Source organism: Ambystoma mexicanum, chromosome 8 (genome assembly GCF_040938575.1).
Source record: "Ambystoma mexicanum isolate Mex_15411 chromosome 8, UKY_AmexF1_1, whole genome shotgun sequence".
NCBI classification, from domain to species: domain Eukaryota; kingdom Metazoa; phylum Chordata; class Amphibia; order Caudata; family Ambystomatidae; genus Ambystoma; species Ambystoma mexicanum.
This window is the reverse complement of record NC_090929.1, coordinates 301,460,688-301,484,218: the sequence shown is the minus strand read 5'-3', so window position 1 is coordinate 301,484,218 and position 23,531 is coordinate 301,460,688. Positions and strand designations below refer to the sequence as shown.

General features: G+C 50.3%; 1 protein-coding gene across 14 annotated transcripts in view; it reads left to right on the top strand.

The window, feature by feature from the left end:
• Positions 1–23,531, top strand: part of EHMT1 (euchromatic histone lysine methyltransferase 1) — a 2,375,011-nt gene that overhangs the window by 533,519 nt on the left and 1,817,961 nt on the right. For all 14 annotated transcript variants that reach the window (XM_069609714.1, XM_069609713.1, XM_069609712.1 and 11 more), the window contains one exon: positions 19,240–19,808. In XM_069609714.1, the coding sequence (XP_069465815.1) occupies positions 19,240–19,808 (569 nt within the window). The remainder of the gene's footprint in view (positions 1–19,239; positions 19,809–23,531) is intronic.

Sequence of the window (23,531 nt, the reverse complement as noted above, 5' to 3'; positions counted from 1 at the left end):
TAGTGTCTGCAGAATCCTTGAAATGGTTGGTCTTTCTCATCAAACCGTACTCAACAGTTAAAAATGGGAGCCTTTCGCTATTGCTCTCTCCCTGATCGCAATGGTGTTCCACTGGGTTGTTACCGCTCTCCTTTATTTAATATTTGCAATCGGCCATTATTGGGTATCTTTTGAAAATTCTGCGTAAGGTATCATTCTTCTGCTTCTTATACACAGGTTTGTGTTAGAATGAACAATTCCCTGGATTCAATTAAACAAATATTAGACTGTGCACAAGATATCAAAAGCTGGATGTTGGCAAATAAGGCACAGCTCAGCTGCATCTGGCAGTCAAACTTGAATTGTAAAAAATAATCTTCCCCTTTAAATTTAGATGCAGGCTGGGGCACGGCCCTGGGAGCATGTGCATCCCTGACTCTGCCCACCCATGCCACTCCCCAGTCCTCTTTTCCGCGGCGTCGTGAACAGACCTCTTTCACCAGCACTCCTGGGTTAGGCCTCTGGCCTAGTAATTCCACACGCTCTTAATTAGATACTTCTGTCCTCTGGTGCCACGCTCCTCCATGGCGCATGTCGACGTCAGTGGGCTTCAGCAGGTGTCCAGCCTGTGAGGGTCTCTTCCCTTCATCTGACCCCCACGCTCTCTGCTGCCTTGGTCCGAGAGTGGCTGGGAGGGCTGTACCGCGTGCGATGTGCTAACACCGCACGCTCTGAACAGGCTAGCTCCGAGGGAGCTCTTTGGAAGGTCGCCTCCAGAGGACTTAAAGGAATTTGTCAAGCACACGTCCATGTCCAAGGTAGGGGCACTGTTTTCATCCGTACCCCGCAAGGGCGACGCCTTCCCAACAAAGCACACAAGCGGGAGGGACCTTTCAGGTTCTTGTACCAGTGCAGGTACCGAGGTTGCTACTACTGCTACCGGCTGCCAGGCCGAGGGGTCGCGAGATCCTACCGCTGGCTGCACTGAGGCTGCAAGGTTCGATTACCGGGGTCTATGCCCTAGTACCAGACAAATGTTTGAGGGGGGCGCCTGCACGCAGCACTACCTGTGACACAGCTGAGGGCAATCTGCCTCCCAGGCCCTGTCCTGCGGTTCAGGGTAGGCCTCAACATCCACCGCCAAGAGTCTTGGAAGAGCCCGGGCCCAGTGTGGCAAGCCTCCCAACGCAGGCACGTGGCATGCAGCCTGACAAGATGGCCACCGGCCGACTCTCTCTCCCTTTGTGGACTAGGTGGGGAACGAGTTTCCAGGTGGGACTGGTCTTCACAGGGCACGTGGCCTACGGCATACCCAGCCTTTTCACAGGGCAGATGCACCCAGCAGACAGTACAGCAGTTTCCCCAAATCTCAGCCCATGCCCGTGCCTCCAACTGCTCCACTGACCTGAGAAGACAGGCTTTTTGAAAGGTTTCTGACCCTTGTGATGTGTCAGCAGATGGGCATTATCCTCAAGGATGTGATTAGGGACATGCTCCCTCCAGTTCTCCCGCTAGCACCCACAGCCACTCCGCCCATGGTTCCAGTGCCTTTGGCTGCAATGCAGCCCCTGCTGCCCATGCCAGTTCGCAGCACACGGACTGCCACGCCGCCAACGGTATTGGCAGCCCCACAGCCGCCTCCTTAGCCCCTGTCTCCTGTCAGTACACTGCAGACCCCGGCACCCAGTACTCCTCCAGCGGCACCTGACCAGCAGGACACCTTGGTAAACACGGACGAGGAGGACGCTAATGCACCATCGTCGGCCGAGGCCTTCCATGAGCGCCTCGCCGGATTGGCCGAATACTTGGGGGTCCCTCAGATAGAACAGGAGGCCATGGTCTTAGCGGAGGTCCTCACTCTGTCTCACAGCTAGAACAAGGATTCCGATGCAAAAGGACATTGTGGCACTCCCAAAAAAGGGTTGGCTTGAACTCTGTTCGGCGCAGACTACCAACAGGTGCCTGGATGCTAAGTTTAGGCAGATGGAGGGGGACCCCCACTTGCTGTCGGCACACCCTCAGCCACACTCCTCGGTGATCGCTGCAGCTTCCATCAACTCCAAGCCACAATAGTCTTCAGCTACCTCCAGTCTCTGCACTCCTGGGTAGGAAGATCCTGGAAGCATACAGGAAGAAAATGTATTCCAACGCTTCCCTTTATCTTCATCAGTCTGATGCGGACGCTATGCTTGTTGCAGTCAACCAGCGGCTTTGGTGGGAAATGGCTGACTTCCTTCTGGAACTTCCGGTGCAGGCGCGCGTCAAGGCGGGACTGGCTGAGGCCAAAATCGTAGTGCAGGACATTATGACAGATTAGGACAGCAAGTCTGTTGGTGGACATTTGCTTGCTCATACAGAGGCAGGCAGTGGATGAAGTCCCAGCCTCCCAGCGGCGTCTGGGCTTCTATTCACAGATTTTCGCCATGCACAAGAAGAAACCGGCGGGCCTGAGGGTTGTGTTGGACCTTTCCACCTTGAACCTTTCCATTCCTCTTCAAAAGTTCAAGATGGCTACCCCAGTGCTTATAGTGGAAACATTGTGCATGGGAGACTGGATGTGCTCCCTCGATCTGAAGGGTGTACCTACATGTCCCGATCTGGTAGCCCATCGGTCCTTTCTGGGGTTCAGGATCATGCACTTCCATTTCCAATAGAAGGTACTACGCTTTGGCCTCAATTCGGCCCCCAGGGTCTTTACAAGATTGATTGAATGCAGTGGCAGCCCTGCTCAGGACCTCCACGTCTATCCATACTTGGATGACTGGCTCGTCAGGTCGAGGTCGCGGGAGGCAGTCCACCACACTGCCTCAGCCCTCATGCTTACATTACACAAGTTGGGATTTTCCATCACTCTGTCACAGCTGGAGCCCACGCAGAGTCTAACGTTCCTGTGCCTCACCTGGGATACGAGCTCTGAGAGAATTTTCCCTTCAAAGGACAAGATCGCAGCCATCAAAAAGGCAGCAAGGGATTTTCTCAGAGCAGTGACCTCTGCTTGGTGGTACAAACACCTCTTGGCCATCATGGCGGCAGGTCTCCTGGCGGTGCCTTACACCAGACTCTGAATAAGGCGCTTGCAGTTGCACTTGGCAGCCTCCTGGAATCAATAGAAGGGCTCCCAAGCGGAGCTGGTCGGCATCCCACCTCATCTCCACCAGGACCTAGTATGATGGAGCACAGAAGACAACTTGTGGATATGCAGGGCGTTTTGGCAACTGGCTCCACAGGTTAGCATTACCACTGACTCATCCCTACAGTGCTGGGAAGCTACCCTGGACAGCCAGAGTGTTCTGGGGTGTGGTCCCGTCGGGAGCAGGCGGCCCATATCAACTGGCTCGAGTTGATGGCCATCTGGCTTGCCCTCAAAGCCTTCCGCCCGATGATCGGTGGCAAAGCATTAGTCATTTAAACTGACAGCTCCACCAGCATGTATTACAACAACCAGCAGGGGGACACCAGGTCTCCTTCCCTCTGCACTCTAGCAGTCCACATTTGGGAGTGGACCTTGGCAAACAATGTACACCTGGCAGCAATTCACCTCCCAAGGGAATCCAACCTGGAGGTGGACAAGCTCAGCAGGCTGGGTGCGGACAACTACGTAAGGCAGTTGGAGGACCAGGTCCTGCAGGAGATCTTCGACATATGGGGTCATCCTCATGTGGATCTCTTTGCCACCTGGTCCAACAGGAGGTGCCCTCAGCTCGCTTCCTGGCATGAACAGGCCCGGGGCTCTCTGGGCAAGGCGATGCAGATCCAATGGAACAACATGAACACATATGCCATCTCGCCCACTCCCCTAGTACACAGGGTAATCTGCAAGATAAGGGAGTCCCGGCACCTCCAGGTCATTCTAATAGCTCAGCAAGACAATGGTTCTCGGAACTGCTCAGCCTGTCGGATCAAGCACTGATGCACCTTCCGCTGGGCCCAGCTCACCTATCACAGCAGGGAGGCACGGCCCTCTCAGCGTGGTTCCTGAACAGGTCACACCAAGGCATCTGCAGCTTTGACAGGCTAACCTAGACTGTATACAGGGTGCTAGGAGCGATGCTTCCAGGAGCCAGTACAAAAGAAAGTGGACTAGGTTTTGTCACTGGGCAGATTCAAAGGAGATTGATCCACTGACCTGCAAGTTGGACGACGTCCTATCCTTCTCCGCATAACACGCGCACTCTGAGGGGATGCAGGTAGACCCATGCCGCACCTATCTGATGGCCATCAGAGCCTACTGGAAATCTGGGGGGGTTGGAGGGGGAGAGTATTCTCATTCTCCAATCCGCTAGTTAAGACATCTGATGGTTCTGACAAGGCTCTACCCACCCATCAAGAAACCGGATTGCGGTCTTGGGTGCCTTGGCCCATAAACCATTCCAGCCAATGGCGTCCGTGAACATCAGGCTAGTCACCGTTAAGACAGCCCTCTTGGTGGGCCTTCTGCGCGCAGGGTGAGTGAGATCCAGGCACTGATGACTTCAGAGCCTTATACTACTTTTCATAGAGACAAGGTTGTGCTTGGCACTCATCCAGTATTCTTTTTTTTAAAACGTTTGTTTATTGGCAAAAAGGTTATGACAGGTACAGCACAAATTACATAGCAATAAGCAAACAACATAACCGCACAATCGGCAGCACAACATGACTGAATTGAACATCTCAAGTTGAGGACAAAAAAAAGACAATAGGGAGTTATACTTCACATGGCGTGTTGGGCTGTACTGGTAGGGGAGTTGAACTCCATTCCACTTCGTCTCTATTATTCAGGTAGCTACGGAATTCCGACCAAACATTTTTGGGACGTGATGATAAAGGCAGGGACCAATGTAGTATTCTTCGCACATTTGCGTCCAGGTAAGGGCTTTCAGCCACATCATAGAAGTGGGGGGATTGTGGCGCTTCCAGCATTGCAATATACATCTTTTGGCCACAATGACACTCACATTCAAGAATTTTGACATTTTCCTTACATTCTCCTCCTCCCAGAGACCAAACGGGGCTAGTGGCTCAATATTCACCGGGGAACCAACTATCTCGGAGCACCTCTGTCACAGCCACCCAGAACGTGTTGAGAGCGGGGAAGGACCAGAACATGTGTATGTGATCTTCGCAGGATTTGCATTTAGGGCACACATGAGCCGGGGTACTTGTAAATGACGCCACTCTGTACGGTGTATAATAGAGCCTGTTGAGGAGCTTAAATTGTATGCAGCGGAATCTGGTGCTAAGGGAGACCCTGCGCGTGTGTGTGCACATTGTGCCCCAAAGATCGTCTGTAATTTCCGTTCCAAGTTCCCTAGCCCAAGCTTCACGTGGTTTGAGAGACTTATCCGCAGTTTTATTCAGTTGCATGTTGTACAGATTGGATATTATACCTTTGGCGCCCCCAGAGTTTGCTATATATTGTATTTCAGGTGAGTCTGGGGGTTCAATTGGGTATGAGGGCCACATAGCTTGTACTGCGGCTCTAAGCCTGTAATACTGCAGCATCTCAAGCGAATAATTGGAGTGTCCGGGCGCCATGTTTGAGGGGTGATAAATGCACCATCAGGGAAGAGGTCAGCAAGGGCACGATAGCCCAGATTTTCCCAGTGTTGTACGAGATGTTGGTCATGTGTGGGGGGGGGGGGGGGGGAGTCCGGGAAACTGCCACAGAGGAATCCACTTATAGTATGGGCGTTGTTCCTGGTCAGATCCTAGGATACTTCTCCAAGCCCTGAGCGTGGTGGCCACCGGGTCTGCCTGAGCGTCTGTTTGGAATGCGCGGTGCAATAGCAGGGTCATATTAGTCCCCCCTCCCGCCAGCTTCTCAGGTTTTACATGTATGGGTGGATTTTGGAACGTGTACCAATGGGAGGCGTGTTGGGCCTGTGCTGCATTCCAGTACAAGCGGAGGTCTGGGGCTGCGAATCCCCCTTTATCATAGGGCAACGTCATATGTTGCCACTTCTTGCGGACCGAACCTGGATGCCAGAGAAATTGTGTGCACTCCGAGTGGAGCCTCTTAAATATTGTATCCCGGGCCAGATCGGTACGTTAACAAAGACATACAGGAGCTTGGGGACCACTATCATCTTTGTTAGAGAGTCTGTCTGCCAGGGATAGGGGTAGATTGCGCCATTTGGAGAACCTGGAGAAGACGAGTTGAGCCGCGGCCTCGTAATGGTCAATAGGGAGGACTTGGCTAGCCATATCTGCACTCTGAGATACCTAACCCCCCCCCCCCCCCGAGGACGAGCGTAGGGTGTACTCACATGACAGTTGTTGAGTTGCCACAGTAAGGGGGGAAATTTCAGATTTAGAGTAGTTGATTGTGAAACCTGAGAACGTGCCTATTTTGGTAATATCGCAGATGATCGTGTCCAGATATGTGGAGGGGTTTCTGATATACAGGAGCACGTCATCCGCCTAGAGTGAGATGATTTCCGGTGCGTCCAGTAATCGAATGCCTTTGATGTAACGCCCTCTTACGTGGTCAGCCATGGGTTCGATATCGAGTGCAAAAAGGAGGGGTGAGAATGGGCATCCCTGACGAGTGCCCCTGTACAGCGTGAAGGGAGAGGAGGGAACAGAGTTTACAAGGACCCTAGCTAGTGGATCCGTGTATAAAAGTTTTATGTAAGAGGTCATGTTTGGGCCCACTCCCATTTTCTCCAGCACGGCCCACAAATATTGCCATGAGACCATATCAAAAGCCTTTTGGGCATCTAGTGTTACCGCCACAGCATCAGCGTTCGGGTCACTTCTGGACATCACATTAAACAGGTGGCGGATGTTAAGTGCCGTGGATCGACCGGGGATGAAACCACACTGGTCTGCATGGATCATGAGGGACATGAAAGGAAGAAACCTGTTTGCGATTCTTAGCAAAGATTTTCGTGTCAGTGTTAATAAGAGATAGGGGCCTGTAGGACTCACATTCATCCGGGGGTTTTCCAGGTTTGGGGAGAACTGTTATTAAGGCTTCCCTTAGGGAAGGGGGGGAGGCTGTTTAATCGAAGTGATTTGGGCCAGACCCCGTGTAGAACAGGTGCCAATATAGCCACATGTTCCTGGTAGAACTCAGAAGTGAGCCCATCCGGGCCAGGCGCCTTGTTTTTTGGAAGGTCTGATATTACCTGGACGATCTCCTCCAGGGTGAACGAAGCGTCCAAACGCTCCCTGTTGTCCTGGGAGATGAGAGTCATAGGAATGCTTTCCAGCAGGTTGTCTAGGTCCTGGGCCGAGTGTTCAGGTTGGGGACCATATAGATTGGCGTAAAAGCTAGTGAATGTGTCTAGTATGGACTGGTCTGACCAGTGCCTCACCCCGCTCCCATCTATAATGCTATCAATGCGGGACTTACAACTCTCCGCACGCACCAGCCTGTCCAGGGTTCTTCCCGGTCTGTCCCCCTCGCCATATTTACAGGCAGCAACAGGGCGAGCATAGTATTGCACCTCACTCATGGCATGTGCCTCAAACCGTTCCAGCTCAGATCTGATCGTAGCTAGGGTTGCTGGGGACGGAGTGGATAGGTACTCCTGTTCCAGTGCTTTAAGTTTAGTTTCTGAGTTGGTTAGGGCTTGCCTTATAGCCTTCAGGACTCCAGCTTCCCTAGAGATGCACATCCCTCTGATGTAAACCTTAAAAGCCTCCCACCTGATCCCTTTGGGTGAGTCAGTTGTATTGTTCTTTTCAAAGAATGTGGTTATATCTGCTAGGATCTCGGCTTTGAAGACAATGTCAGGGTGGTGGATTTGAAGCGCCAGGTGGGTCGCGACAGCGTATCGCCGAGTTGGATTTGTAGGAGCACGGGGGAATGATCAGATAGCGTGCGTGCAAGGATCGTGACACCTGAGACCTTACCCACCAGTTTGCCAGACAAGAGGAACAAATCTATTCTTGAGGAACTGTCATGTACAGTTGAATAAAAAGTATAGTCCCTTTCATGGGGGTGGAGCGTTCTCCATATATCATGTAAATTGAGAGTCCATGTGCATGAGGAGGCGCTTGGCCGCTCGTGATGTGGCTCTGCGAGTGGTCGTTGTCCTGTTTAGTACATTGTCAAGTATCAGGTTCATGTCCCCCCCATATTATAGGGACGTCTATATATCTCATGAGAATGGCAGTCACATCGTCAATAAACTCGGGGGAGTCAGTATTGGGCGCGTATAAGTTGACCAGTAAGCATTCTTCGTGAGCCAAGGTGCAATGAAGGATCACGTATCTGCCTTCCGTGTCGATGTGGGATGGGCGGAGAGTGAAATGCAATGACTTATGGATAAGGGTCAGGACTCCCCTAGCTTGGGTGGAGTATTGGGTGTAGTATATATTAAGACCCCAGGTCTGTGCAATTTTCGAAGATAGGTGTTTAAGGGCGTGCGTCTCCTGTAATAGGAGGACCTTGACCCCATGCCTTTGTGCGTAGGCCGCGATCCTACGAGACTTCATGAAATTTGTCAGGCCCCGAACATTCCATGTCATCATCTTAGTCGCCATATAGACAGCTCACGGGACATCCCAAGCAAAGGATCTGCCTCTGATAAACGCCATGAGTGCTGCCCCAGCACAATAGTGCCACCTTTTCGAACCAGTCTCAACCTTCACGCCATTTTGAATATAACCTACCCCAACTTTCCCACCCCCCACCCTCGCCGCCCTGTCCCAACCGGCAGTGTGTAGATACCCACCCTTAGAGTGAACTATTGCGTGCCAACCCCAACTCAGCAATGCTTGGGAAAACGCCCAACCGGGGCAAAAACACAAACATTTAGACTCTACAGGAATTGCAGCTGCAGTGGGGGCTACTGCTGCCGTTCAGCCCACCAGTAGTGATACAAATGTCAATAAAACATGAAACTGAAGATCGGCTGATGCAAGTAGGGTTAGAAAGCAAGGATGCATGTATTGAAGGGTATCGAGACAGAATCCCAAGAGGAGAGCAAGTGTCCGGTTCTAGTCGTCGTCCATCGGTACCTCGGGAGGATCTGCCAGTGGAATCTGCACCTCGATGAACTTAACAGCCTCGTCCGGGACCGTAAAGAAGTAGAGCTTGTTGCGATGGGTGAATTTAAGGCGTGCAGGGAAAAGCATTGCATACTCGATCTTCCTATCCCTTAGCATTTTCTTCACCCCACTGAATCTGCGTCTCTCCATCTGCACCCCTACTGAAAAAAATCGGAGAAGATCCTGATTATTTGCGAATCCAGCCTTAATTCCCCTTTCTCCCTGGCCAATCGGAGTATGTGATCCCTGTCCTTATAGCTGAGCAGTTTTGCTATTATGGGTCTGGGGAAGTCCCCTGGCCGAGGTGCCAAGGAGCGATGAGCTCTTTCAACCATGAAGAATGGCGAGAGATCAGGGTCATCCAGGAGGTCTTTGAGTTTTTCGACCGCCAGCTCCATGCGCGCTTTGAGTGCTGTTAGGCAGAAACCTGTGCAGTTCCCTTGGGGAACACTGCAAAAGATTTAAGACTACAGGTAGAGCAGTAAACCCCTTTGGTAGCAGTCTGTACCACCCAGATTTACCTGGTAGCTGTGGCTGAGCAGTCAGACTTCTCTCAAGAAGAGTTAGGCAGTATGTAAAGTATACACAATATGTACCAAAACACAATAGCACAAGCAAACACTGACCAGAGCTTGGTTTCAAAAGTATATAGTTATTTATTTAAAATACACATAAGTTAAAAACACTCTAGCAAAAATATAGTAAAAGCACTTCAACACAGTTATACTGAAAGTAAATTCAATCCTTTCTCCTATCTAGACAACTCTAGGTTAACACCACTTAATTAAAACAGAGGTGAGTGCTTAACGTTAGATGACACTCTAGTAGTTTCCAAGAAAGGGAGAGAAAAAGCAGAAATAGGTTAGACACACCACTCTAAGGTCCAGAACACTTGCAATAGGCTTAAAGAAGAATAAAGTCACAGGTGAGCAAAAGTCACTAGGCAGGGCCCACTCTTAGAGTAGCCGGAGCGAAAATGTGCCCAAGATCACACTGTTAGTTAGAGATTCAAAGTCTTGCAAAGAGTCGAAAAGAGTTTAGAGTGGCTCAGAAAGTTTAGCCAAAGTGTCCCAGGCACTCCCAGGTTCGAAAGCCGGGGACTAAATCTACCCCGTACAGTCGGTAGCAAGGGAAGCCAGGCGGAACACAGTACCTTAAGCGGAAAGGATCCTCCAGCGGGGGCAGTTGTTCCAGGCAGTGACAGCAAGGCTCGACGTCGGTCAGGGGAGAAGAATATCTCGCTGAAGAGCAGAAGAGAAAGGTCGTAGCACTGCCCGGGAAGAAACCAGCCGCGGAGTCCTCCGGTTAAAGGGTTGGTACCGACTTTCGCGGTATGGGGGTAAAGTGTGGTATTCCGGATGCCGGGGTGCTTGGCACAGGCAAGGCGGCCACGAGATACCTCTAAAGGACGGAAAGAAGGCGAAAACTGGTTGTCCCCACCAGTCAAGGGAAGGAGCCACTCCGTTAAGAGTTCTCCTCGGTCGTCGGGAAAAAGTGGTGAGACGGTTCAGCAGGGCTCCACCGGGTGGTGTCGTCGAAGCAGGTCGGCTCAGCTCTTCCCTCGTCGGATTCTTGGTCCTGTGGCGACTTCTGAAGTCCCAGTCCCCAAAGCCCTGCTTTTATGCAGCAAACCCCCATTCACCCAGCCTAGCTGTCACTCAAACATGCTAAGTGGTGAGCCGGGCGGCTCACCACTTGGGCCAATCAGGACGGAGTGCGACTTGAGTTACCAAGGTAACTCAGTCCAGGGTGCCTAAATCCCCCTCCACCCCTCCTAAGTACCCCAGACAGAGTGGCACCACTTTGGAGGGCTTCTGTGGAGAAGCCCGCCAAAAGTGGAACAAAGGGCTCCACTTTGGGTCAGAGTTACAGAGGTGAACACCAACGCCATTTTAGGATCAAGTTTTGGCAAAAAGTCCCAACCGGAGTTATAAAAAATAAATATATAAACCGGCGGTATGTTTAAGGCTACCGTAAATAAATAATTAAATGTGTTAGCCTAAAACAATGGGAAATCCCATAGGGAAATATTCGCGGTCGAATATAAAAAGTAGTTTCCACTGCCACCAGCCAAAACTCGATCAGGGGGGACGGAGACGTGCCCCCTCGACTAACAGACCCTGGGGCAATCGAATTGCCCCAGCCAGTACGTCCACAATATGATGGTTTGTACTGGTTCTGTTCAGGATTCAAGACTAGCAAAGTCTTTGGTGACTTTACATGCCCTGGGAGACAGTAGTCAGTCCCAGGGTATGGAGTCTATGTTGGGGAGTCCCTAGGACACCCCTGGGTCACGGCACAGAGGGTGCTGTGTGACCCACATCACAAAAATACATGAGGCCCTATGGAGTAAAAGACCCCATAGCCCATTCAACACAAGGTTTAACCAAGAAAACACACTTCAACATGTCCAAGAGTGAGGGTAAAAGAGTCTCACTCTTGGCAGGAGAAAAAAATTAAACCCCAGAAATCCAGCAAAGCTGCTGGGGGACTCACTAGGTAGGGAAATTCAGCCTAAACAGAGAATTCTCCCTAACACTCGCCCCCCCCAGACTAAGGGACAGGAGGATTTAATCCACTCCTGGATGAACCTCATACCTCTAGTCGATGATATACATCCTAGAGAGTCCATCAGCATTTGGATGGTGACACCTTGACCTATGCTTAAGGGAGAACTCAAAGGTCTTCTTTTGCAAGCTAAAGGACCTACAAACCCTTTGAGGAACATCAGTCTTTTTGTTATAGGGGATCTGGTTGACCAGTCCCTCAGAAGTTGGGACAACTTCTGAACCTATGTTAGGCTTTTTGAAGGGGTCCTTATAAAGGATTCCCTTAGATCTAGAGGGGCCTCCAAGGTTCCTCACCACCTCTCTTGTGGGAGCAGGTTGGGTCTTAGGCCTCTTGGTTGGAGGGGTTGGGGTTAGGCAATGTACCTGCTTCCCCTTCCTCTTAGATCTACCCTTACCTATTTTAGGAGTTTCCCCCCTAATATTAGGATTTGAGTTGGGGTCTTCAGTAGAAGGTCCAACAGTCTGAAGGTTTTTGGCCTTAGACTTTTCTTTTCTGGTTTTCCACCAGCACTGAGAATTACCAGTTCTCTCAGGTCCAGATAGGGGCCTAGTTGGTCTATCCACCTCTTCCTCAGAAGTAGGGTGAGTCAGAGACTCTGAGACTAGGGGAACAATGATGGAGCTTGGTTGGGGCGCCCATGTTCCTAGCATACTATCCTGAAATGTGCCTGGGTTAGAGGTCAACTTACTAACACCAGGGCTTGTAGTGGGGTTCTCAGTAGAGGGTCCCACAGGTTTAGAAGGGTCCTTCAAGGTAGCCTTTCTAGCCAATTTGGTTAAGTTCTGCTTCTCCATACTGGGAGGCCTGGGGGTATGTGACACTACTCCTAGAGTTCTTAGGTCATTCCCCAACAGGACCTTCCCAGGTACCTCAGCCTGAACACTGACAGGGATCCTTACTGTCATGTTGTTACATTGAATGAGGGCTGGTAGAATAGGAACCATTTGGACAGGGCCTCCAGACATCTTAGTGGGACCTTTGGGTGCTTTGGCCACATCCTCAGGTTGAAAGAAGCTTTCATCCACTACTGTTCTGCTGGCCCCAGTGTCTCTCCTGGCAGGAGTATCCTGGCCATTGACAAGAACACTGTCCACATAATACACCTTAGAGTTAACAGGTAGGGAGATATACACAACCCTATTCTGGGGACTAACCAGACCCATAGGCTCTAAGTTTACAGTTGCTTGAAGACCCAAGGGTTCTTCAGCAAAGAGTTCAAAGTGGGCACTAGCCATCTGTACTTCATCCTCAGGAGTGAAGGCTAAGGAGACTGTGCTGATCCCTGCAGGTTTACCCTTGCACTTGGGATCTCCTTTGATATGGTCAGTACCCTGACAGACATAGCATTGTCCAAATGCTCTCTGGAAGGGTGGCTTGTTCTGACCTCCTTCTGGCTTGTGGCCAGAAGGTACAGTAGCCTGACTAGGTTTCCCATGTGGCTTACCCTGGTTATTTTGTGGTTTGGGGCCCTCTTTGGGATAGGAATTATTAGAATTCTCTTTGGAGTCCTTTTTAGACTGTTTCTCCCCATCCTTCTTCTGAGTTACCCCAGAATCCTTGTGAGTGGCCCTGTTGGCAACCCACAAGTCAGCAGCCTTAGCTAGCTTCCTGGAATCCAATTCCCTGGAATCAGCCAAGTGTTGTCTGAGCTCAGGAGAGCAGGCATCATAAATAGTCTCCAACATAAACAAATTCTTCATACCTTCATAAGTGTTCACCTTGTAACCCTTAATCCATCCCTCTAAGTTTTTCAAACATTCACTCACCCAGGTAGCCCAAGGGGTACCATCATGCTTTTTGAGGTTCCTAAACCTCTTAAGATACTGGGAAGGGGTCTTCCCAAACCTAGCTATCAAAGCTAGTTTCACACATTCATAGTCCTTCCTATCCTCCTCCCCCATCTCCATTACCACATCAGTTGCAACAGGGGGAAGCCTAGAGAACAACCAGGTGAGTAAGTCATTTCCTGTGATGTTCTGGAGCCCATGATTATATTCAAACAGAGACAACCAATCCAACACATCCAACTTAGGCTCATACATACCAACCAATTCTTTAGGCATCCGGGGTCTTTTAGGACTGGAACTTCTAGAGGAGCCAGAGAGAGAAACATTCTCAACAGATAATTTCTTCATTTCTAAGTCATACTTGAGCTCCATTTCCCTTAGCCTTAGTTCTTTGTCAGTTTGAGCATTAAGTTTCTTATACTCCAATTCTAGCTTCATTTTCTCCAGTTCAAAGTACTGAGGACTAAATGTGGGACCTGGTAAAGGTCCAGTAGGCACAGCAGGTAGAGCAGGCAGAGGCCTAGGGGGGACAGTTACAACAGCCTCACCCTCCTCTTCTGACTCTTCCTCAGAAACATCAACATTTTGCTCCATGTTAACTTCAACACTGTCATCTACAGTTGCTGGAGTGGTAGGTTCCTCTGAACCATCACCCAGACTTTGGTTAGCTAACAATCTTTCAATCAGCTCCATTTTCTTGCCCTTAGTCAGGAGATCCTTATGTTTACAGAGCACTTTTAAACAATCAGCAGTTTTGGCTGCAAGGGACTCTTGACTATAGCTTTCTATAACTGACATGTTAGAGGTTTTACTTTTTCAGTGCTAAGCTTTGTGGTTAGTTGCACTAAGGTATCTAAAGTACAATAAAATGTATACTCAATACAAATCCCACCGCTGTACACCAGTGTTAGGCAGAAACCTGTGCAGTTCCCTTGGGGAACACTGCAAAAGATTTAAGACTACAGGTAGAGCAGTAAACCCCTTTGGTAGCAGTCTGTACCACCCAGATTTACCTGGTAGCTGTGGCTGAGCAGTCAGACTTCTCTCAAGAAGAGTTAGGCAGTATGTAAAGTATACACAATATGTACCAAAACACAATAGCACAAGCAAACACTGACCAGAGCTTGGTTTCAAAAGTATATAGTTATTTATTTAAAATACACATAAGTTAAAAACACTCTAGCAAAAATATAGTAAAAGCACTTCAACACAGTTATACTGAAAGTAAATTCAATCCTTTCTCCTATCTAGACAACTCTAGGTTAACACCACTTAATTAAAACAGAGGTGAGTGCTTAACGTTAGATGACACTCTAGTAGTTTCCAAGAAAGGGAGAGAAAAAGCAGAAATAGGTTAGACACACCACTCTAAGGTCCAGAACACTTGCAATAGGCTTAAAGAAGAATAAAGTCACAGGTGAGCAAAAGTCACTAGGCAGGGCCCACTCTTAGAGTAGCCGGAGCGAAAATGTGCCCAAGATCACACTGTTAGTTAGAGATTCAAAGTCTTGCAAAGAGTCGAAAAGAGTTTAGAGTGGCTCAGAAAGTTTAGCCAAAGTGTCCCAGGCACTCCCAGGTTCGAAAGCCGGGGACTAAATCTACCCCGTACAGTCGGTAGCAAGGGAAGCCAGGCGGAACACAGTACCTTAAGCGGAAAGGATCCTCCAGCGGGGGCAGTTGTTCCAGGCAGTGACAGCAAGGCTCGACGTCGGTCAGGGGAGAAGAATATCTCGCTGAAGAGCAGAAGAGAAAGGTCGTAGCACTGCCCGGGAAGAAACCAGCCGCGGAGTCCTCCGGTTAAAGGGTTGGTACCGACTTTCGCGGTATGGGGGTAAAGTGTGGTATTCCGGATGCCGGGGTGCTTGGCACAGGCAAGGCGGCCACGAGATACCTCTAAAGGACGGAAAGAAGGCGAAAACTGGTTGTCCCCACCAGTCAAGGGAAGGAGCCACTCCGTTAAGAGTTCTCCTCGGTCGTCGGGAAAAAGTGGTGAGACGGTTCAGCAGGGCTCCACCGGGTGGTGTCGTCGAAGCAGGTCGGCTCAGCTCTTCCCTCGTCGGATTCTTGGTCCTGTGGCGACTTCTGAAGTCCCAGTCCCCAAAGCCCTGCTTTTATGCAGCAAACCCCCATTCACCCAGCCTAGCTGTCACTCAAACATGCTAAGTGGTGAGCCGGGCGGCTCACCACTTGGGCCAATCAGGACGGAGTGCGACTTGAGTTACCAAGGTAACTCAGTCCAGGGTGCCTAAATCCCCCTCCACCCCTCCTAAGTACCCCAGACAGAGTGGCACCACTTTGGAGGGCTTCTGTGGAGAAGCCCGCCAAAAGTGGAACAAAGGGCTCCACTTTGGGTCAGAGTTACAGAGGTGAACACCAACGCCATTTTAGGATCAAGTTTTGGCAAAAAGTCCCAACCGGAGTTATAAAAATAAATATATAAACCGGCGGTATGTTTAAGGCTACCGTAAATAAATAATTAAATGTGTTAGCCTAAAACAATGGGAAATCCCATAGGGAAATATTCGCGGTCGAATATAAAAAGTAGTTTCCACTGCCACCAGCCAAAACTCGATCAGGGGGGACGGAGACGTGCCCCCTCGACTAACAGACCCTGGGGCAATCGAATTGCCCCAGCCAGTACGTCCACAATATGATGGTTTGTACTGGTTCTGTTCAGGATTCAAGACTAGCAAAGTCTTTGGTGACTTTACATGCCCTGGGAGACAGTAGTCAGTCCCAGGGTATGGAGTCTATGTTGGGGAGTCCCTAGGACACCCCTGGGTCACGGCACAGAGGGTGCTGTGTGACCCACATCACAAAAATACATGAGGCCCTATGGAGTAAAAGACCCCATAGCCCATTCAACACAAGGTTTAACCAAGAAAACACACTTCAACATGTCCAAGAGTGAGGGTAAAAGAGTCTCACTCTTGGCAGGAGAAAAAAATTAAACCCCAGAAATCCAGCAAAGCTGCTGGGGGACTCACTAGGTAGGGAAATTCAGCCTAAACAGAGAATTCTCCCTAACAAGTGCAGATTCGGGAACCCCAATTATGCGAATGTTATTCCTTTGCGACCTCGATTCGAGGTCGTCGCATTTAGCTTTGACCTGTTTCATATCTCGGACAAGCTCTGCCACTGTGTTTTGTAGAGAGTGCACATTGTCCTCAGTGGTGCCAGTCCTCTGCTCCACTTCGAAATCCTGGCCCCGTGTTGGTCAAGCTTAGCCCTTAATGAAGCCACATTCGCATTGTCATCTAACTTTTTGTGAAAGGCTGCAAAGTTTTTGGCCATGGATTCCATCATAGCGGCCAAGTCCGGTTGCGGGGATCCGGCAGGAGGTCGCCCTCCTCCTGAACTGTAGCGGATGATGCCTGGTCTCCTTTGGGCGCCTTGGCGAACTTGTCCACGGCCCCCACCTTGCCAGCGCCACGCCCTCTGTTAGACATTGCTCCGGGTAAGAACTGCAGCTGAGGCAGGTGTTGGAGGATGCCGGGGCCTCGCAGCGGGAAAGATAGGAGGACAGTGGCGACAGTCTGTTAAAAGGGGGTAGCATGTGACACAACGTTGATGAGGAAGCAGCAGCTGCCGGCACCCAGCCCGACGGCCCATACAGTTCCGAGGCCCTGCTGCGGCCACAGCCGTCGCAGAGGGAGCAGGCCAGGGGAAGGACCCGAGGGAACGGTGTGAGCAGCGACACTTGGGTATGCTTGGTCACGCCAGACGGTGCGCCGTTAGCGAGGCCGGTAGAGTTCCTCCCTGGAATATTCGGGTGACTCTGTCCTCCTCCGCAAGCGTTGGGAAAGAAGTTGCCTCCCCTTTCTTTAGTACCCTGAGAGTTCCAGGTGTGGTGCGAGCGTGCCGGCACGCGAGAGTATGTAGCCGCCAGGACGGCTAAGGGGTGACAGTTAATCCAGTTCCAACACGAAAGGCGCCGGCCTCACAGATCACACTGGTAAAGAGTATTAGGGGGAGGCAGAGCAGGCTTATATGCAGGCAGTGACACTGGGTAAAGGCAGGTAGAGGGGAGGGAAGAGGCCTCCTAAGGATGAGGCAGGGTGAGAAGTCCCAGCCAGCAGCACCCACCTCTCAGCCGTGTAGGGTGGCTAACCCGCGTGCTCCCAGCGCAGATCAGTACATGCAACTAGCAAAGGTGCCTCCACCGGAATCCAGACCTGCTCCAAGCCCCGGCGGCCGCTACAGATCTTGTGGCGAGTCCGTCAGGCAAGAAAATCCAGCCCGCCCGTAGGCCCTCGGGCCGGCGAGAGTCAGCCACGGCTCGGAGCACCGTTCAGGCGACCCCTGATTTCACAGGCGAGGGGGCTGTGCATTCGGTACATGTGCGGAAGTCCCTCAGCCTGGCCCCCGCACGCAGTAGCAGGCCTCCGCCCTGCACAGTCAATCGGCCACTGGCCGATGCTCCAGGGATGCAAGGGGCCCGTCCGTGGCCGAGGCGCCGGATGTCGCTGGCTCGTGCCCCAGCCGGCGCAATTGAGGAGGGCGCCCACGCGAAGTGGAGCGCCGCAGGCAGAGGGCAGGCGACAGCGCCCGGGACACCAGCACTGCCGCGCCTCCGGGCGGGGGAACACCCGTGTCAAGAGCGGACTCGCAGGAAGGCAGGCCGCAGCAGGCCCAGGCGCCCAATCTTCGGGCTGCAGGTTGCGTTTTCACAACAAATTTCGGCCCCAGCAAGAGAAGAGTCCCAGCAGCAGAATCACGGCACCCGCTTGAGGAAATGATGCAGATTAGCGCTGATGCAGCGGACAATCTGGTGGGCGAGAACGGAGCTCCCAGACTAGGCAGCCATCTTCCCTGGCTGCTCAACAGCGCCCCCCTCTCATCCCGCATTCTTACCTGAGGTGGTCTCCTCTTTTCACCTGAATGAGGAGATAGTGCTACCTATTTTCTTCGCATCCCTAAAGACGCCGCTCACAGGGTACTGCACTGTCTAGGTGTTGGGCGTGCTCTAAAATTCTACCTGGACAGAACCAAGAGCTTCTGCAAATCTGATGCTCTGTCAACTTTGGTGGGTCAAAGTCCCTCTATCGGGCTTCCAAGGCCTCCATTGCAAGGTGGATGGTTACGATCAAGGAGGCGTATGAGGAGCAGCACAAACCTCTTCCAGCAAATATGCATGCCCACGCTATCAAAGCCAAGGCCACAGCTATTGCTTTCAAGAGGCACGTCACGTGGCAGGTCATCAGCAAGGCGGCTACATGTGCTACGCCCTCGGCCTTCTGCAAGCACTACTGCTTGGATACCAGCGCCAGGTTGGAAGCAGCATTTGGTTAGGCAGTGATAAGGAACTTGTTTTCTCAAGAGGGTCACCTCTCTACCTTGGCGCTACATTCAGTTGTAATTGCCCACACAGTAGGGAGGAAAGGGGACTATGGACTAGGAGTACGTTAGTCACTACGGTGAGTAACTTATTTATAATTGGTGGCAAACAAATGCATTTGGATAGGTAACTAACTTTATGCCTATGTTTGCCACACAAACTAATTTCTGCCATTCAAAAACCCTAGACCAATATCCAACCTAGATATATTTAAGCTTATTAAAAAGTCAACTGGTGCAGCTCACACAATTTCCACCCTTTCCAAAAAGGATACTTTAAAGTGAATGATCTCTGGACACATCTGAAGCCCTCACCTTAAAAGCATGTGACTATTGTAAGTTACTAGGTTTTTAACTAAGGTCATGTAATTCAGTACCCCATCTCTGAAGTATATATGACAATCTCAGACCCCAAATGTTTTTCTTTTTCTGCTTTTCCTATATCAGTAGCCAAAACTTTAATTATATGCTCTGTTTTGATCATTTTAACCATAGTTCGATAAAGAAATCTGAACTGAAAATGTGTAACAAGAAAATATATACTTTTATTGGAGTTGTACCCACTTTATTTCTTTTTCTCCAGTGAGTGATACCATGGCTGCAGATGAGAGCTCAACCGAGAAGCAGCTAGGGGAACCAAAAATGGCTTCAGACAGTGAAATAAATGGCTTGTGTAAAAGAACTGATACCAAGAACCATCCTAACCCAGCAAAATCCACTCAGGACATTACAGAAACCATCCAGCTGGAGCACAGTAACAAGAACAGCTGGATTATAGAGAATGGAATATCTGAAAACGCTGGTGACGCTGGGAAGCAGTTGTACTTGAAAGTGAATGATCCCACCCAGACTACTCTAACTGGGAGCAATGGATATTTTTTTATTAAACCGCCTGCCACAGAGCAGCCACCCAGGACTACTTGCCCCACAGCCGCCTCCATGGCTGGCCATGCTGCAAAATCTATGCCTGGCGGACCAAGCAAAGCAAAAGCTCCAGTGACTTTTACAATCCCAACGGCAACTGTTCTGCAAGCAAAGTTGGGCGAAGAGAACAGTAATGTGGATGATAAATTGACCGGCACTGCTGCACCCACCGCAGAATTGAAGGTTCACAGAGCGAGGAAGACCATGCCTCGGTCTATCCCTAAACTGGTAATGTACAAAGCTTACTGTTAACTTGTACACATTTTGAGATTCCTAAAGAATGACGTTACATTTTTACTTTCATACTCTGTTCAGTAGTGTTATATGATCACGTGGTTGATAAGTCACTGATAAATGCATGAAGCACCCTGGCTGAGTCCTTGGGCTATTTTCCTTTTTCGAGCAGCATGTGCTCTACATGGACTAGAGATGAAATTCAAAACAGTTTAGTGAAGAACAAAATGCAACAAAAACGGCATGAAGCAAACATTGCTTTTAAACCCCTGAATTATGTTTTTATAGTTATGTTTCAGACTCATTAAAGTATAATCCAGGGAACCTGGCGTTAGAATTTGGTAGTTCACTCTTGGCAAGTAGGAAATGTTGTGCTGTGTCCATTTGAAAAACTAATTCATGCCAGGGGTGGGTGACTTCTTGTGCATAGTCAGGTTAGGGCCTAAGTGGGCAAGGCCCACCCAAAATCTGTAAATGCCCACTCAGCAGCTCTGTGCGGGCATTCATAGATGTCAATATCACTGCGATGGCCGAAATACATTAGCTTCAGGCCCCATTTGTTAGACAATCCTGGCTATGCCCCTGCACAGCTCGTAACTTGCAACTTGAGATTCTTCCCTGTGTAGTAACTCGAATATCAACACCGTATTGACAAAGCTTATAGTCTTGATTTTTGCAAAAGGGAATCCAATCCGCCACACAGTGCTCCTTTCTTTCTTCCTACCAGGGCAGCAGCCTTCATGACTGAATCAGCACCACTATTTGAGTTCCTGCACTCCTCTGGCCTCCCGCATCTTTCTGGTCCTAGTGCCTTTCATTGTGGACTGCCACCTGAGTAACCCTATTGTGTTCAACGACATGAAAGAATAATGGCGTTAAAGTGCCATCTGGTCCTAAACTATATAGCATTGCTTGAGAGCACTGAAGCACAACTGGAATGAAATGGGTATTCTAAGGACGTTGCATCTGTCTCTACAACCTTTGGCTCTCCCAGATGCTTTGAACTCACGTCCCATCATCCCTTTTCAACATAGTCCGTGGTAAGAGATAAGGGGGAGTTTTCGTCCAAATGATCTGGAGAGCTGAGGTTGCAGACCCCATGGTCCATACCATTATCGTTGCCTCACTAGGAGGAGCTAATATGCTAGGCTAATACGGGCCAAAACAAATGGTTAGGTCTTTTACTTAGGTTAATGTATACACTTCTCAGAAGAAGCATGACAAAATATTCTGCAGCCTTCTTCTGGATTGAATAAGTTTGATTTGAACCATCACAGAAAATTGAGCAATTGCGACTGAGTAAAACTAATTCTGATGCTTGTTAATCTGCTTAGAATCACATGCTGTGCATATGGTCCGACATCCAGTGGCAACCGCGGAGTATTGCATCTTGTCTTTCGGGGGACCGAAAGGGGATGTCGGCATAGGCGTGTCTGAAACACTATCCCTATCGTGACGTGTGTAGTACCCAAAATCCCTCACGCGCCGAGGGCCCTCAGATTGTTTTTTCCACCCAGATAACTGGTCGCCCTGTAGCGGAGCTCTTCATGAGACATTGTTTATCTTACCGAATTGTCGGTTTAATCCCCGTTAAGTCACTTCGTCTATCAAGAACATCTTCGACGAAGACTACGGGGGAACCGTCTACGGCTGTGAATTCTGGCACCTAAGATCTGGCGTTCGGACCTCCATGTGGTAGGGCCTTCTGGCCGGACTACACAGTAGGGAGAGTGGGCTCGGGGTTTGCCATACTGCTATGATGTCTTTCCTCTTTTCCACTTCTTTCCTTTTTGGTCTGGTCACCCTTCCCTTCTGCTATGGAAAGGTCTCCATTTAGATTCTGCCCTTTGTGAAGGGTCAGATATCCGTGGAAAGACGAGCACACTTCGTGTACGCTTGTCTACCCCTAGAGCATTAAAGCAGTGTTCGGCATATAACTCCTAAACCTAATCCCTTAAGGAGTGCTGGTTAAGCGGTGGGCTGCGTACAGTATGTCACGCATGGAGATTCCCTCCCCTGCCGCGACACCAGCCGAGAGTGACGGGGGTACATCGGATGACCAAACATCCAACGCGGACGCTGTAGACCTTGAGGCGGCCGTATCTAGAGCCGCCACGACCGTTCCCGACCCTTCCAGTCTCGACTCCGGTCTTGCTACAGGGACCACACCCGGTGACAGGGGTGTAGAATCGCACCGCACAAAACGCACAACCCAAGCGCCCTTTTTCAAGCGCCCTCCTCGACGACCTCGAAGAAGGCGCAAGTGCCATCGGATCGATCTGATCCGAAGCCTTCCCCGCATACGCAGCAGCGCATGACGACTGTGCTTAATAAACATAACAAAGGCGCTCGTCCCCAAACTACACACGCCGAAGTTTCTGAACAAGAAACTTCGAGTTTCAAGGTTTCCAAGGCCCGTGCAGGCCCGAAAACTACGAGTAGGCCTCTACACGAGAAACCATTATCGGAGGCATTGTCCCCCGAAGATTTGGTAACTATCAGTAAGAGCATCAATAGGATTGCTACGGCGGTGGGCCTAGTACCGGTTTTGCCCACAGTTATGGGCCAATCCGCCGAAAGGTTTTCCACGGTTTTGGAAAACGATCCTGAAGACTCTTACGAAGAGAGCCAGGTACCCCTCTCAAGCACCCTGGGGAGATCCTCTGAACGCCTTAGGGCGGAGGACCCGGTTCCTGCTCAGCTGGGTCCATTTGGGTCATCCGAATGGACCACGGAGCAATTTGAGGGGTATATGGATCGGTTGGAGTAGGTTTTTGGGGCTTCTGATCAACCTCCGCCGAAAAAAGCTCGGGTAGACCCTAACCCTCACACACGAGTTGCCCAACACCTAGATGTTCAACACTATGTTGATAATCAAGAAGATGTCCAGAAGGACACGTATAGAGACTTCTATACAGAAGAAGAGGAGACTTCTTTTATGGACAATTATGGGGAAGATCAAGGCGCAACGGACAACTGGGAGGACACCCAGTAGGACGATCACAATTCTGACATCGTTTGCCTCGACTCTTCCCCATCCACACCGGTTCTGCAAGCTCCCCTGGTGGATGATCGAATAGCTTTCAACAGCATGTTGAAAAAAGCAGCGGAATTCTTTAAAATTGCCACGCTTGAGGCATTGCCTGAACAGGATTTCGCGGAAAACATTATTAATGACAAGCCTCCGGCAAGCCAGTCTATCCCTCTCTTGAGCTCTGTAAAGAGACGGCTGGCCCCTTCTTTACTCACACCCGCTCAGACTAGGGCTGTGAACCCAAGGGTTGAAAAATTCTTCCGGCCCTCCCCCACCAACCCGCTTTATATCAAAGGACACGCAATCCCAGACTCGCTGGTGGTGACCAACACTCGCAAGAGAGCAGGGGGTTCCCCTTGCCACGGGAGAGTCACCCCCGGACAAGAGTCCAAAAGGTTGTATGCCTTAGGCAAACGGGTCACGTCGGCGGCTGCTTATACCGTCCGGATTGCCAATAACACGAAGTTACTGGCAAGCTACGTCAACGCCCAATTGAACCTACTCCAGGAAGGCCTCCAGGAGGTTCCGGAACCAACCAGAGCCAAGCTTCTCGCCATTGTCTCGGAGGGCAAACTTGCAAATCAAAATGATGTAAAGAATACCCTGGACTCTGCAGAAACAGCAGGCGCAGGTCTCTCGCACAGGGTACTCTCCTAAAGAGACACGCGTGGCTGCGCACGTCA